This window comes from Pezoporus occidentalis, unplaced genomic scaffold, assembly GCF_034315485.1.
Source record: "Pezoporus occidentalis ecotype Australia unplaced genomic scaffold, CSIRO_AGI_Poc_V1 ctg4, whole genome shotgun sequence".
Taxonomy (NCBI): Eukaryota; Metazoa; Chordata; class Aves; order Psittaciformes; family Psittacidae; genus Pezoporus; species Pezoporus occidentalis.
In genome coordinates, this window is record NW_026915724.1 from 29,587,501 (window position 1) to 29,601,760 (window position 14,260).

At 39.0% G+C, this 14,260-nt stretch overlaps 1 protein-coding gene across 4 annotated transcripts in view; it reads left to right on the forward strand.

Moving 5' to 3' along the window:
- TSHZ1 (teashirt zinc finger homeobox 1) overlaps nucleotides 1-14,260 on the forward strand; it is a 90,683-nt gene that overhangs the window by 46,460 nt on the left and 29,963 nt on the right. For 2 of the 4 annotated variants that reach the window (XR_009967484.1, XR_009967483.1), the window contains exons 2-3: nucleotides 5,563-8,754; nucleotides 10,521-10,712. Coding sequence is in view for 2 of the 4 variants with exons in the window: in XM_062633110.1 (XP_062489094.1) it covers nucleotides 5,563-8,747 (3,185 nt within the window). In the remaining 2 variants the exon portion in view is untranslated. Of the gene's footprint in view, nucleotides 1-5,562; nucleotides 10,159-10,520; nucleotides 10,713-14,260 lie in introns of those variants that run through there. The other 2 variants (XM_062633110.1, XM_062633109.1) reach the window with 2 other exon arrangements.

A 14,260-nucleotide genomic window follows, 5' to 3' on the forward strand; every position in this document is an offset into this window, starting at 1 on the left:
AGAATGTATGGAAGTCAGTTATGTGGCATGATTCTAACATCTGTCCTACCCCATAATGGTAATTTGTATAAGTAATGGAAACAGGTTAAATACTTCCATTCTAATGTTGCCAGCAGGGATGAAAATGAACATTTCAATGAAATAATCTCGACAGAGCAGGGAGAGGAGGGGTGGATGGACTGATTCATCTCCAGCTCTCTTTGGTGATCCGAACACTAATGAGAATGCTTGAATGTATAGTTTATCAGATAGAAGGGGAAGAGCAAGTAAATTTCTCAGATTAGAATCACTGTGAAAATATACCTGCGTGCAAGCTGCTTCATTCCCCAGTTACCAGCGTTGGCTAATTATTTGCAGTATTCATTTTAAGGGGATAGGGGAAAGAAGAGAAGGAGGTGAAGAATCTTTTTGTTGGTTTTTAATGGGTTGCCTTTAAGGGTTATCATTCAACCTGCTAGAAGCACGGAGATTGTTCTTGTTACAGTACCTTATCTACTTTTCAAACCCATTGCATTAGAATTAGAGGGTAGGCAGTTTCCAGTATTTTGGCCCTCATTTTGTTGCAATTAGAAATGAAAGACTCAAGCCACTCTATTAAGTTTATTTGGTTGTCTGATAGTCTGTGCTGCTTCTTAGCCATTGTTGTAACTAAGCCATATTTTTCCACTGTAGTGACATCGTAATACAGACACACACAGAGATTTGTAGCATCTGTGCCAGAATTTTGTATGAACATTGGTATATATTAATATAGAAAACTCACAGATCTTCCAGCAGGCATTTTAACCTCTCACTATGTGAGATTTTTGATTCTTTTGTAAAACTCTCAGGACTCTCTATTCTGGAAACCTATCTGTAAATGTTTTTTTTCCCTCTCCCTCTCGTTTTTCTGTAATGAGGGAGGTGTGTGGCTATATGTTGTAGTCTCTATCCATCCTTTTTTTGCCCAAGATTGAAATGTGTTCTTGTGTGCAGTAGAAGTCATCCCCAGACTAGAGTGCAGTTTGTGCAAGGTGAAAATGTGGCCTGGGAAAACTTCTGCAGCTGCTGTCTCCTGTTGGCTGGGTAAATATTAGAAGCGGTGGAAATACATCTGTTGAAGAATGGTGAACATTCACATTATGCCACTATTGTTTAGTCCCAGAGTAGGCCCTGATTTAGTGAAGAATTTCAAACTTAAACCCATCCCTATTTGTTGAAACTATAAAATATGTATTTCAGTAAAAATTATTTCAGTATTCAATTGCTTTACTGACTTGTGGCCTTCAATATTGAGGTCTTCCGAATTAATTCATTTATTTGGAGGATTTAAAATCAGGTCTTGAAGAGTTTGCTACATTTAATTTTGTAGACTGTTACAAATACAGTTGTTACTTTTGTCCTTTTCAAAGTAATGTATTCAATGCTGAATCCCTTTTTGAATGGAAAAGAATACCTCCACAGAGATAGATTCCTTCAAAAGCACCGGTCTGAGGTTACAAAGGGGTTTATGTGAGAATATTTTTATTTTTAACTACATCCTTACATTTCAGATCTCTGTCTGCTTTTTCAAACAATGGATGTGTATTTTATAGTGTAAATATTCTCACTGAAGCAAACACAATGTGCTATGCTACTCACATATACAATATATAGCTTCTCATGTCCACTTAGATTAGAATGCACAGCTTTTAACACGGCTCAAAGATGACAGTATATCTATGGGGAAGCATTGGCATCCAGAAGGCACATTTTATAGGCAAAAAATAATAGCAAGACATAAGAAATACAAACTGCTCCCCCTAATTTGTAGTTGTCTTGAATTTGAAGCTTTTTCCCCTTTTTCCAATGTGCATTTGCCCGAGTGTGTGCATGCACAAATGAGAAGGAAAAGCTGGCATTATGTTCTGTAATTTCTTCATCTTTGGATATAGCTTTTGGTGAAGAGGATCACTGCTTGTATCTGCTCCTGGTATTTTTGTGTGGTTTCAGGGCTTGGGTAAACCAGCAGTGTTTTTTGCAAATGCAGGAATATATGGAGAAGATTGCTGAGAGTTTCTCAGTCACAGAAGTATACGCTGTCTGAAACCTGTCTGTTGAGCTACCTATTATAATTTAGGGGGAGAATCTGAACATCTCACACTTTTATTTGACTTGGAGTAATATTACTCGTCTCTGCAATTAATTATAATAGGAATATTTTGCTGTGTTTAAAAATCTGAAGCTTGCTTACTTGTCAAATTTCTGTGAGAATTTTAGTAAAACATACATGTTTTTAGAAATCAGCATTCTTCATCTTGTATGCTTCTGAACTAGTGTTACCAGAAACATTTTCAGCTAGAGAATTGCACTGACCTTGCAAAATACCATATGTTCAGTGAGCTGCTATTCGTCTTACAAACATTAGTAGTCTTGAATGAAAAGATATTGTATGTATCCTGTAGTAACTAAAGGACTTAAATAAAATCTTGATGATTGCAGTGATAGAAATTAAACATTTCAGATAAATTACTCTTTCTGGTTAAGAAGAATTGTTTCTTTGTGTTATTTCAGATAACACCTGCACAGGCATGTGGGTGTGCGCATCATGTAAATTCTTTTTTTTTTTTTTTTCCTAGAATCTGGCTTCAATTCTGAAATCATAGAAAATCAGAGTCTGGGCCAGTCATACATTCTTAACTCTTATATCGCAGTATATATTGGTAAGGGAGTGAATTCAGTCATGTAGTAGTTTCAGCAGAATCTAAGACTAGGAAAGGAGTGAAGATGGATATTTCACCCTAACACTCAGTTTCTTTGCTTTGACAGTTTAACACTGGCCTTTCATGTAGTTTTAATGTTTCTTGTGTGGTTTAGCTCCTTTTATTTTTATGGTAAAGCGCAAAAATACAAGGGTAGAGAAAACCACGCCATCATAAATAAGTAAAGGAAAATAAAAGCTAGGGCAGAGGCTCAACTAGAGTTTCTTCTTAATCAGATATTTAGATGGTTATATATAGCAATTATAAAAATGCATATTTATGCAATTTAGAATCAAGTAGAGAGATGTGAGCAGATAGTTCACATGGATTCTTACAAAGTGCTGTATCAACTATAGCAACATTCATCATCTTACAACAGTTTCTTACATCTATTTATTAAAAATATTGGGATGTGAAAATTAGAGAAAATTGGCATAGCTCCACTGAGGTTTGTAAGAAGACAGCAGTTCATAAAAGCTCAGAATTCAGGCCTCCTCGGTTTCCAGCTTCTACGTGGTGACTGTCTGCTCATCATTGCTAAGTTTTCTTTTTTTAAAAAATAAAAATGCCAGATGGCAACTGTGCATTTTTATGCACTTTAGGACTCTTGAGTTGTTTCTTTCTTTCCTAATTTTTTTTTTTTTTTACTTAAAAGGAATTTCAGAGTCAGAAACCATATTCTTCTATAACTGTTCTTTACTTTTCTGAAACTTAAAAATCTATTGTCTTTTTCTGTTAGAAATGAGTGGAAACAGGTGTCTTTAATGGGGCAGCTAAGACAGTAGCTGTGGGAGTGAATTCTACTTATATGCCTGGAGTTCAGAACTGCAGTGGTAGTACCATGCTCATACACCAGCAGAGTATTTCAATAACAGCATTACTGCAAGACTGAGAAGCTGACTGGCTTCTTAGGTCTTTTAGTATTCCTGTATTTTAGTCTTCATTTTATGGACTAAATGAATTTTTAAGAACAGTTTTTTTCTGCTTTTACAAGGCTTTTCTGGCATCTTCCTGGCCTTTGGCTCCAGGATGATTTTTGTAGTGACTTCTATTGTGCTTGGTACTCACCAGTGATTTTAAGTATCTTAGCAAACACCTGAGTCAGGTGCATCTGTAAGGAGTTGGGCCCTGCTTAATACTTTTAAAACAAAAAGATCAAATTGTCTTCTGAAAAAGATGGCCACGTAGAGGACAGATGAAAGATGCAGCAGGCATCTTAAGGTTCACCACTACCCCAGTACTAGGCGGACTACTTTCCTGCTTTGTCTCAAAAGATCCCACTGGAGTAGTTAGGGGCTGCATTGAGAATGAATTGAAAAGGTAAATACAGAATGTGGTAATGGCCGTAATGCTGTTCCTTAAAAAACAAAGTGTTTCAAAGAATTTTTGTAGCACAATGAAGGAAGATTCTTTTTATTTTTCAGAAAAGGAGTTTCAGAATATATTAGCAACTGTGTACAAAAAGGAGCTCAATGTGTAGTTATGCTCCCCGCAGTTGAAGAGGACCTCAGCTTTGTTAACATGATAATACGTATTTTCTTCATATCACATAGGAGCAGAAGCACCTCTTTTTCTGGCTTTCTTTCAGTATTGTACCATGGAAGGACATGGGCCACATTTCAGCGTCACTTGCTGCACAGTTCACCTGACAAAGAGGCATTTTTTTATTTGATTACTGAAAATTATTCACAATCCATGTTTTCTACCTTGACATGCTTATAAATGATCCACATTCCATTATCATTGTAATTTTTTTTAAGCTTCTTTTACAGAACGGAAGGGAAATGTGTACAAGTATGTGTTCTGCTTTGTGATGAAAGTGTACATTTATCACTTAGGTACATGTAAGCCATTTCTGTGAATCAGGCCCTTGGAGTAAATGTGTTTTGATGTAATGGCCATCTGCTCACAGATGTCACATTTGCTAGTTTAAAAAATAGTTTGATATAGATAAATACGTAATATGGTAAGATTATATAGTTTCACCGGGCAGCAATACAGTAGCAAAGTTTTATTTATTTATTTACCATAGACCAATAATCAATCTGGGATGAAGGTCTAATTATTTTTGATTGTTTTTTCTAAAAATTAGTCCCTAGCATTTACTTTTAGTTTCTGACTGCTGTTTTCAGACCAGTAAATGCAGGACCCACATCAGATCACAACAGGAGGCAAAGTATATCCCAGCCATTTCAGAAAACAATCACTGTCTTGCTTCTCTTTTCACCTTGTGAAAATGAAAGCTGTTTTGCTCTCAGATGGACCCAGTACAGCCAGCCTCCAGAAGACCCTGGAACAGCTGACCTGAAACACTTGCCCTGTATAGCTCCATTAAAGTCGGTGACACAGAAATGGCCCTTGAAGCTTTAGCTAAAGCCAGTTTGCCAGAAAAGACAGTACTGACGAGATGGAGTTGGTCAAGGCAGTGATTCTGAGTAACTAGTTCTGAGGGGTACAGGTCAGCTGCAATGTGTTGTGCATATATAGTGCAGTAAATATAGCTCAGTGCCAGGCCATTTTTTAAACTGATAAAAACTCGTTTAATAAGCTCTTTGTTTGATTTTCGGTTTGATATTATGGTATCTACTGTGATCATGGCACATATTTTACTGATGAAGTCAAAGTTATTCTTAAGTAGCCCTGGTAGCAAACCATAACCAGGACAGAGTATGTGGATTTATACGTGGAGTATGTGAGGGATGATGAATTTGGTTTCTGGATGTATCTCCAAAATTTGTCTTAATTTTTACTACTTTTAGTACAGAAGACAGCGACAATGTAAAATATGTGTGTTCGATAACTTTTGTCTTGTTTTTCCCCCATCTCCCTTCCTGTATTTTAGCATATGTTCCTGAGGAGGAATTGAAAGCAGCAGAAATAGATGAAGAGAGCGTGGAAGATGATGGGCTGTCTCTGGACATCCAGGAGAATGAGTATTTGTGCAATGAAGAAGCAGAGATCAAAGAGGCTCAAAGCTACCAGAACTCCCCAGTCAGCACTGCAACTAATCAGGATGCAGGCTATGGTTCACCATTTAGTGAAAACAGCGATCAGCTGGCCCATTTCAAAAGCACTTCCTCCAAAGAAGAGAAAGAGGATCCTCAGTGCACAGACAGTGTTTCCTATCCACAGGACAGCTTGGCACAAATAAAAGCTGTGTATGCAAACTTGCTTTCAGAGACTTGCTGGTCCAGTTTAGCTTTGGACTTAAAGAAATCCAATCCAACCACCAGCAACAATGGAATCAGCCAGAATGAAACCACCACCAGTACTGACACCAATGCCAATTCCCAGAGTACTAGTACTACCAGTACCAACACTAGTACCAGTACAAGTACGAGTAATACTAGTAACAGTAATAGTAACAGCGGTGGCTCAGGTTATGACTGGCACCAAGCTGCATTAGCTAAAACTCTGCAGCAGACCTCTTCATATGGACTTCTCCCAGAACCTAGTCTTTTCAGCACAGTACAGCTTTACCGGCAAAACAATAAACTTTATGGGTCTGTGTTCACCGGTGCTAGCAAGTTCCGATGCAAAGACTGCAGTGCAGCCTATGACACACTGGTGGAGCTAACGGTGCACATGAATGAAACTGGACATTACCGTGATGACAACAGAGATAAAGAAGCTGATAAGACCAAACGGTGGTCAAAGCCTAGAAAACGATCGCTTATGGAAATGGAAGGCAAAGAGGATGCTCAAAAAGTGCTAAAGTGCATGTACTGTGGGCATTCGTTTGAATCTTTGCAAGACCTCAGCGTCCATATGATAAAAACAAAGCATTACCAGAAAGTGCCTCTGAAGGAGCCAGTACCAGCCATCACTAAATTGGTCCCTTCTACAAAAAAGCGAGCACTTCAGGACTTAGCTTCACCTTGTTCACCTGAGCCAGCAGGGATCACTGCAGAAGCTTCACTGGGTGAGTCTGCAAAGGATCAAAAAACTGCCAATCCCTATGTGACTCCAAACAACCGCTATGGCTATCAAAATGGTGCTAGCTATACTTGGCAGTTTGAGGCACGGAAAGCCCAGATACTGAAGTGCATGGAATGTGGCAGTTCCCATGACACTTTGCAGCAGCTCACTGCTCACATGATGGTCACCGGTCATTTCTTAAAGGTGACCAATTCTGCTTCCAAAAAAGGCAAACAGCTAGTATTGGACCCTGTGGTGGAAGAGAAGATACAGTCTATACCTCTTCCACCCACCACCCACACGAGGCTACCAGCCTCCAACATCAAAAAGCAGCCCGATTCCCCTGCGGGCTCCACAAACTCGGAGGAGAAGAAAGACCTAGAGAAGGAAAAGGTGGTGGTCAGTGAGACAGAGAAAAAGATTAAAGAAGAGAACGAGGACTCTACAGAGAAATTTGAGCCAACAACTTTGTATCAGTACCTCAGAGAGGAGGACCTAGATGATAGTCCTAAAGGTGGAATAGACATATTGAAATCCTTAGAGAACACAGTGACAACAGCTATCAGCAAAGCTCAGAATGGAGCCCCTTCCTGGGGAGGATATCCCAGTATTCATGCAGCTTACCAGCTCCCGGGAACAGTCAAACCCCTTCAGCCCACAGTGCAGAGCATTCAAATGCAGCCATCTTATGCAAGCAGTGTAAAATCGCTGTCGTCAGAACACAATGCGCTCATCCATTCCCCAGGCAATCTCACACCCCCACCTCACAAGAGCAATGTATCCGCTATGGAAGAACTAGTGGAGAAAGTTACAGGTAAAATCAATGTGAAGAAGGAAGAAAAGCCTCTGGAGAAAGAGAAGAGCTCTCCAGGCAAACCCATGTCACCTGCTGCTAAGGAAAACAAGGACTTCCCAAAAGCAGAAGAAATAAATAACAAACAGCAGCAGAAGAAGAGCTCTGAAGCAGAAGTTCAGAAGGTCAAAAAGGACAGGCCAGCAGAAGCACATACTCCAAATGGCACCGAGCCACTTAAAACAAAGGTTGCAAATGGCTGTAACAATTTAGGAATCATCACAGATCATTCACCTGAGCCATCCTTCATTAATCCATTGAGTGCTTTACAGACCATTATGAATACCCACTTAGGCAAAATTTCTAAGCCAGTAAGCCCCTCTCTGGACCCTTTGGCCATGCTGTACAAAATTAGCAACAGCATGTTGGACAAACCCATTTACCCAACCACTCCAGTCAAGCAGTCTGATGCCATTGACCGATATTACTATGAGAACAGTGATCAACCTATTGATCTAACCAAGTCCAAAAACAAACCTCTTGTTTCCAGCGTAGCTGACTCTGCCTCATCCCCGCTAAGGGAGAGTGCCCTGCTGGATATTTCCGATATGGTGAAGAACCTCACAGGGCGTTTGACACCCAAGTCTTCAACTCCGTCTACCGTGTCAGAGAAGTCTGATGCTGACGGGAGCAGTTTTGAGGAAGCTCTGGATGAACTGTCACCAGTACACAAGAGGAAGGGCAGACAGTCCAACTGGAACCCTCAGCACCTTCTGATCCTTCAAGCCCAGTTTGCTTCCAGCTTGAGGGAGACCTCAGAAGGCAAATACATTATGTCGGACTTAGGTCCACAAGAGCGGGTACACATCTCTAAGTTTACTGGTCTTTCCATGACCACAATTAGCCACTGGCTGGCCAATGTGAAGTATCAGTTAAGGAGGACAGGTGGAACTAAATTTTTAAAGAACTTGGACACAGGACATCCTGTTTTCTTTTGCAATGATTGTGCCTCTCAGTTCAGGACTGCTTCTACATACATAAGTCACTTAGAGACACACCTAGGGTTTAGTTTGAAGGATCTATCAAAGTTGCCACTTAATCAGATTCAAGAACAGCAGAATGTTTCAAAAGTCCTCACAAACAAGACTTTGGGCTCACTTGGAATTGCCGAGGAGGACTTAGGCTCCACATTCCAGTGTAAGCTCTGTAACCGAACTTTTGCAAGCAAGCATGCAGTCAAACTGCACCTTAGTAAAACACATGGCAAGTCCCCAGAGGACCATCTGATCTATGTAACTGAGTTAGAAAAACAATAGCGTCCAGGTAAGCAGCCAGGTATGCAAGTGACCACAGGAACATTGCACTAAACTTCTTCATAGTACTGCACTAGGCCTGACCTGAGCCTCTGAAATCAGTCTTACTTTTGTTGCTGAACTGCCTATCTGGACCTTGGTTTTTCTTACACTTATTTTGTAGTTATATTTATATGCTCTTTGTCTGATCTGTGCATGGTTATTTTTTGTTTCTGTTTTTATTTTTTGTGAGTCAAAGTCTGACCTTTATTTTCAACATCTGTCCTTGATGTTAAGCTATCTTTTGTAGAATATGGTGGGAGACACTATTGAGAGACATTAATTTAGCCGTAAAGAAAGACACAAAGAACAATGATAAAGAGACATCCTAAAATTACAAAGTTGCCATGACAATAAAGGTCACAGAACCTGGTAGTGTCAAGTTTTAACCCTCGGAGAACTGTAATAGCATTTCTGTGCCTTTCCTAGGGACTAAATAAGTAAATAAGGAAAAACAAAACAAAAGGCTTAAAGGCATTTCATTCAAATAAAAGCTTTTTCAGAAGCAGAACTTACTTTTTTTAATGAATGAGCTTTTTTTTTTTTTTTTTTTTTTTTTTTTTTATGCAGAACTGGTTTGTGAAGAAATTGTGCATGCAGTGCTTGGAAGAAGGAGAGCTGTGTAGTACCCAAGGGGTTAGGAAGCCACAACTGTATAAGTTAAATGATAATTACAAAAAAAAGCAAACCGAGTTGCCACTATGCCCAAACCCTCTGGATGCTGAGAGTTGCCACTTTTTGGCAAGAAAAAATAAAAAGTATGCAAGCTGTTATTTAAAACAAGTGTAAAAATGCTCTTTTCTTTTTTTTTTTTTTGTCCTTTTTTTTTTTTTCCTGTAAAATACTGCAGTTTATAGTTATTTACAAATGTTAAGCTTTGGTACAAGCTGACCTTTCTATAGTGTGCTGCATTGGTAAATGAAAACAAAAAAAAATGGGGCAAATGTTGGATTCTGTTCCTTGTAAATTGCCAGCATCAGCTTAAAAAAATACATGTTACATATCGTACCATTTTAAACTGTTCAACTTTCTTTGTACCTTCTGGCTGTATGCTTTCTCTTTTAACTTTTTATATTGTCATTTTATATTCAATTTCTGTGTATATAATGTAAAACCACACTTTTTGAATAAAATTTAGTTCCTGCAGCTTGATATAAATAGAGGAATTTTACTGGCACCTGCATCTTTCCAGATGCATGTACTTAAAGGAACTATCTGACAAAAAAATAAATAAATAAAAATAAAGCAAGCAATGCACTATGAATTATACATTTTGATGTTTTATCATTAATATTGTACAGTACATTTTGGTTCACACAATTAAATCCACTGTTTTCTCAAGTGTAAAATAAACCCACATGCAGTTCTTGATTTACATACATTGTCATGTCGTCATTATATTGCCTTTGAGGTGTTATTCCAGCAATAAGAGGCATCGTTTATATAATCCACCAGCAAAAATCTGTTTGAAATAATCTCTCGTGATCTGTATGCTGACGTGTTTCTTTCGCAGCCTCAATACTAATAACCTTTTAAAAGAGATTTGGAGTAGGTACGTACTGCGAAAGGTACGGGATCAGTGGGGCGCCATCAATTAGCGACGGGCATTCTGCTCGTCACTGAAGTACAAGAAGGGCTGCAAAGGTTTCAGCCAAGTTAATTTTCCTATGCTGTATGACTGTACCCGTAGCCATTTTCTGTGTATGTTCAAAGACCGTCTCCTCCCTTCCTTCTCAGGCAAAAAACCTTTTGATTCCAGCAGTTACACAGTCAGAGGCTGTGGCTTCTGCCCCTGCAGTCTGTTGAATGCTGCGGTTCTTGCCTTTCTGGCAGCGGTGAAGACCTCTGAGGCTTTGACACCAGTTTTTACTTACAGTACAAGAAGGCAGACCTGTGTTTCTCTGTACTTTTTAAATATTGCATTTTGAGGTAAGCTGAGTGCTATCATATCAGGTGTTTCCCTTAATCTTTATTTCTGTTCTGTTGAATGCAGATGTCATTTAGAATGTAAAAGAGAGCTGTCAGAGCCTTCACTAATCTATCTCCTGAGTGCTTTGACAGTTACAGAGTATGAAAGCCTGGGATCTGCTATCCATTACAGTTTTTGGAGGGGCTGTTAAATATGAGGACCTAGAGGGGTTTGCCTTCACATAGTATTAGTGATACTATTGTGTTATATATACTTCTGTGTATGTATGTATATTTCTGTTCCTTCTTCTCAATTCTTCTGAAAGGATTTTAAAGGTAAGATCTTTGCTCCCTGGTACAGAGCCGTTCTACATTTAATCTTTACTTTAGCTAAAACCCCAGAAATATCCAAGCGTTACTCTGTTTTCTGCAAGGTTTTCTGCAGGTGCAGGTCAGTTACATTTACACAGTATTTCTAAGTAGTGCAGGAAAGTGCTGTGAGGGGTTTTTTAAATGTCCCTTACTTTCCTCGCTGCTAACTACCTATGTCCTTCAGGGGATCCTGCCATTTAGACATTTCAGTTCAATTACTGGATGATTATGTACTTCGGGCCCAAGGGGTGTTGAGGAAGAATAACAGTCAGGCCTACGGCTGTAATACAGAGTCTTGAAATAATAACCCTTTGAAGTTTTGTTTACTTTACCATGGGCCTGCAAACATGTGATTATAGCATATGCTATACTACATTGCAGTAGTGGGTGAAAAGGTTGAAAGGGAGAAATAATAGCTCTAAAGTGGGTTTGAATCTAATGTAAATCCATTAAAACTGATCTTGAAACACGGCATGTAAAGTGAGTTCTCAACACCAGGTGACTCCCTCGAGAGGTGTTTATGACATTGCTAAATCCGTTCAGTTCTGATAGCTTCAGAATTGGACAATCACTCATCATCTGTGCCAGTGTCTGAAGGAAGTCCATTTAGAATAAACTAGCAGCTTTACCTGGCGACTGTGCTGATGTAACACTTTCTAAGACTGAAATATGAAGTAGATGAAAAATTGAAGAGACTAGTGTTTCACTTGCTTAACAAAATGATGCTCACCAATGGTGTGATCTTTATTCTTTGGGTTTGATATTGTATTTCTGAAAAATTTCCATTAAAAAAAAATCCTTAAGAAAAATAATTGCACAGTTTAAAGTGTATTCTTTTCCTCAAACTTGGTTTGCAGGTTTATTTCTTCTTTATTTCTGTAAGATTTCAGCAAAAGTAAGTTTGTGCTATTCTGCAAGTAGCTACTAAAGCTACTAAATGGAAGGCCAGGTCTTGAAGAAAAGAGATGTAAGAGCCTTAAAACCCTTAGGACTCTCTGGAAGCCTGCGTACCTATTTGTGACATATTCAAAATCCGTTGTATTTGATTCTTTCCAAAGATGTATAAAGCTACTTCTTTTTCAGCATTAGGTTGGTGGTGTTCATTTGTTTGCTTGCATCTGTTTGCAGGGCTGAAGACCTTTGTTTGCTTCACAGATTTGGTTTCTGCTTCTGTGCACTTTTCTGTATTGCTCTTTAGAAGGTGATGCAAACCTGCGAATTTGAGAGATCTGTTTCCTGCTGACATTAGTCCTGAATGAAATGACTCTTTGTTTTTTTGGTCTTTTTAATAGCATTTGGTGGGATATTCACTAATGTCTTCTGCAATATAACTTTGTTATGACTTTCTCTGGGTAGTTACACTGGTAATAATTACACCAAACATAATCTGTCCTTATCACGGAGGCCACTAAAATGGAATTGCAATTAAGTATGAAGGCATAAAAATATACACATTATCTTGCATTAGACTAATGAAGGCACGCTGTATCAGCTGCTGTCTCTCATTTCCAAAGCCATCCCAAATTTGAGGGTATGATATTCTTTAAATAATAGGGCAGGGGTCCTGGCTTGGAGATCTCCAAGGAGAGGCCAGTTTCCATGTGGAGTGTTCTCGCAGCTCTGTAGGTGTCGGTCTCCTGGCTGATGCAGTGTTGAGTTACTCTCCCAGCATGAAAGTAGCAGGAAGTGGGTTTTCACCATCTGTTCACTGAAATTTAAAAGCAGGGTCCTTTTCTGTCCATGTATAAGAACAGAATGCTAACTCCAAGCTACTGGCCAGATACTAATCTAGATAAGAAGATTCATCCAGATTTTTCTTTTCCCTGGAGTTCCAATTAAGTTCCTTCTGAATGTTTCATATGGCTTTGTATAGTTTCTCTTCAGCACTGTGTATAGTCACCTTCAGCCTACAGGTAGGTGGGGGGACCACATTTTAGGATGAAAGATGCTATTCTAAGTGAAAGGTGATATGGTAGCCAAGTGAAAATATCAATAACCAAATCTGGGTGTGTTGCCAAACCCAGTGTTTTACAAGCTTGTTCAGGTGATGCAGATTACCTGCAGTTAGTATCATTTATGAAATATGCTTCTTTATCCAGCATCATCATTAGTTTGTTGTTTTTTTTTTGACTAGTAATACAGCAAATCTGATTTTGGAACAGTTTAGGAGGTTCTAAAGATCTGAAAACTCCAATACATGGCTAATGGACCTGTTTGTTTTTAGACAACCAATAGGTGATAACTAATGAAAGCTATAGACCTTCTGACTGAGAATAAGAGGCTTCAGTTACTCTATTATGGAGATTCCTTTTTCTACATCATTTCTACTCCAGCATTATCTAGTGACCTGCTGAATCAGGGTTTTATTCTAACTGCTGTAGTTGTTACCTCTGCTTTGTTCCCCTCCCTGTAAAAAATGCAAAGTTTAGATTTGATTAGCTCTGTGCAGGTGGTCAGGATTTTTATGTTTTGCTTCTAGATAAACTTATTAGTGTAAAAAGTGCCAGGGGAGGATTAACCGTTAACATTATTCATTCATTTTAAAGAAGCATTTCTCTAACTAAATTGTTTAGGGCACAATGGCTTGGCCATCAGTATCATGTAATTCTGAACAAATTTAATATATTGACGGTGTACCGTACTTCTGTCCCGAGCAGTAATGTCAGCATTGTCGGGAAAGCAGAGTGCTAAAAACTGTGTAGTCAGGAGTGGTGCCCAAAGCTCCTGACCAGCAGGTTGACGTCTAGCCACTAGAGCATGCTCTCAGGCTTAGGTCCTTACTCCCTAGAAAGTTTATAACCCGAGTAAGTAGTTGAGTTCAGACGGATATAATCTGGGATGGAAGTTCCAGTAGCTAAGAGCAAGCAGTTTCTTGCAAGTAAGTTCACTAGTGGTCTAGTGGGTGCTAAATCAGTTTGTCAAAACACATTAACCTGCCAGCTAGCACTTCAGTTTCCTTATATCGTACTCTGTATCACCATGCTCAGAATCCCTTTTTACCCCTTGACATGCCTTTCAAGGGAGTTTGGATGCACAAGCATGCATCGTGCTGCAGTCAGGTATCAGTCCTGCTATAATTTCAATAATTACTTGAAATTATGAGGTTTGTATTTTTGAATGGCAGGATACATTGCTGTATCTTGGAAATGGGCATTGTCTTCAGATGTGGACAAACAGGATGGATCACATGCCATTTG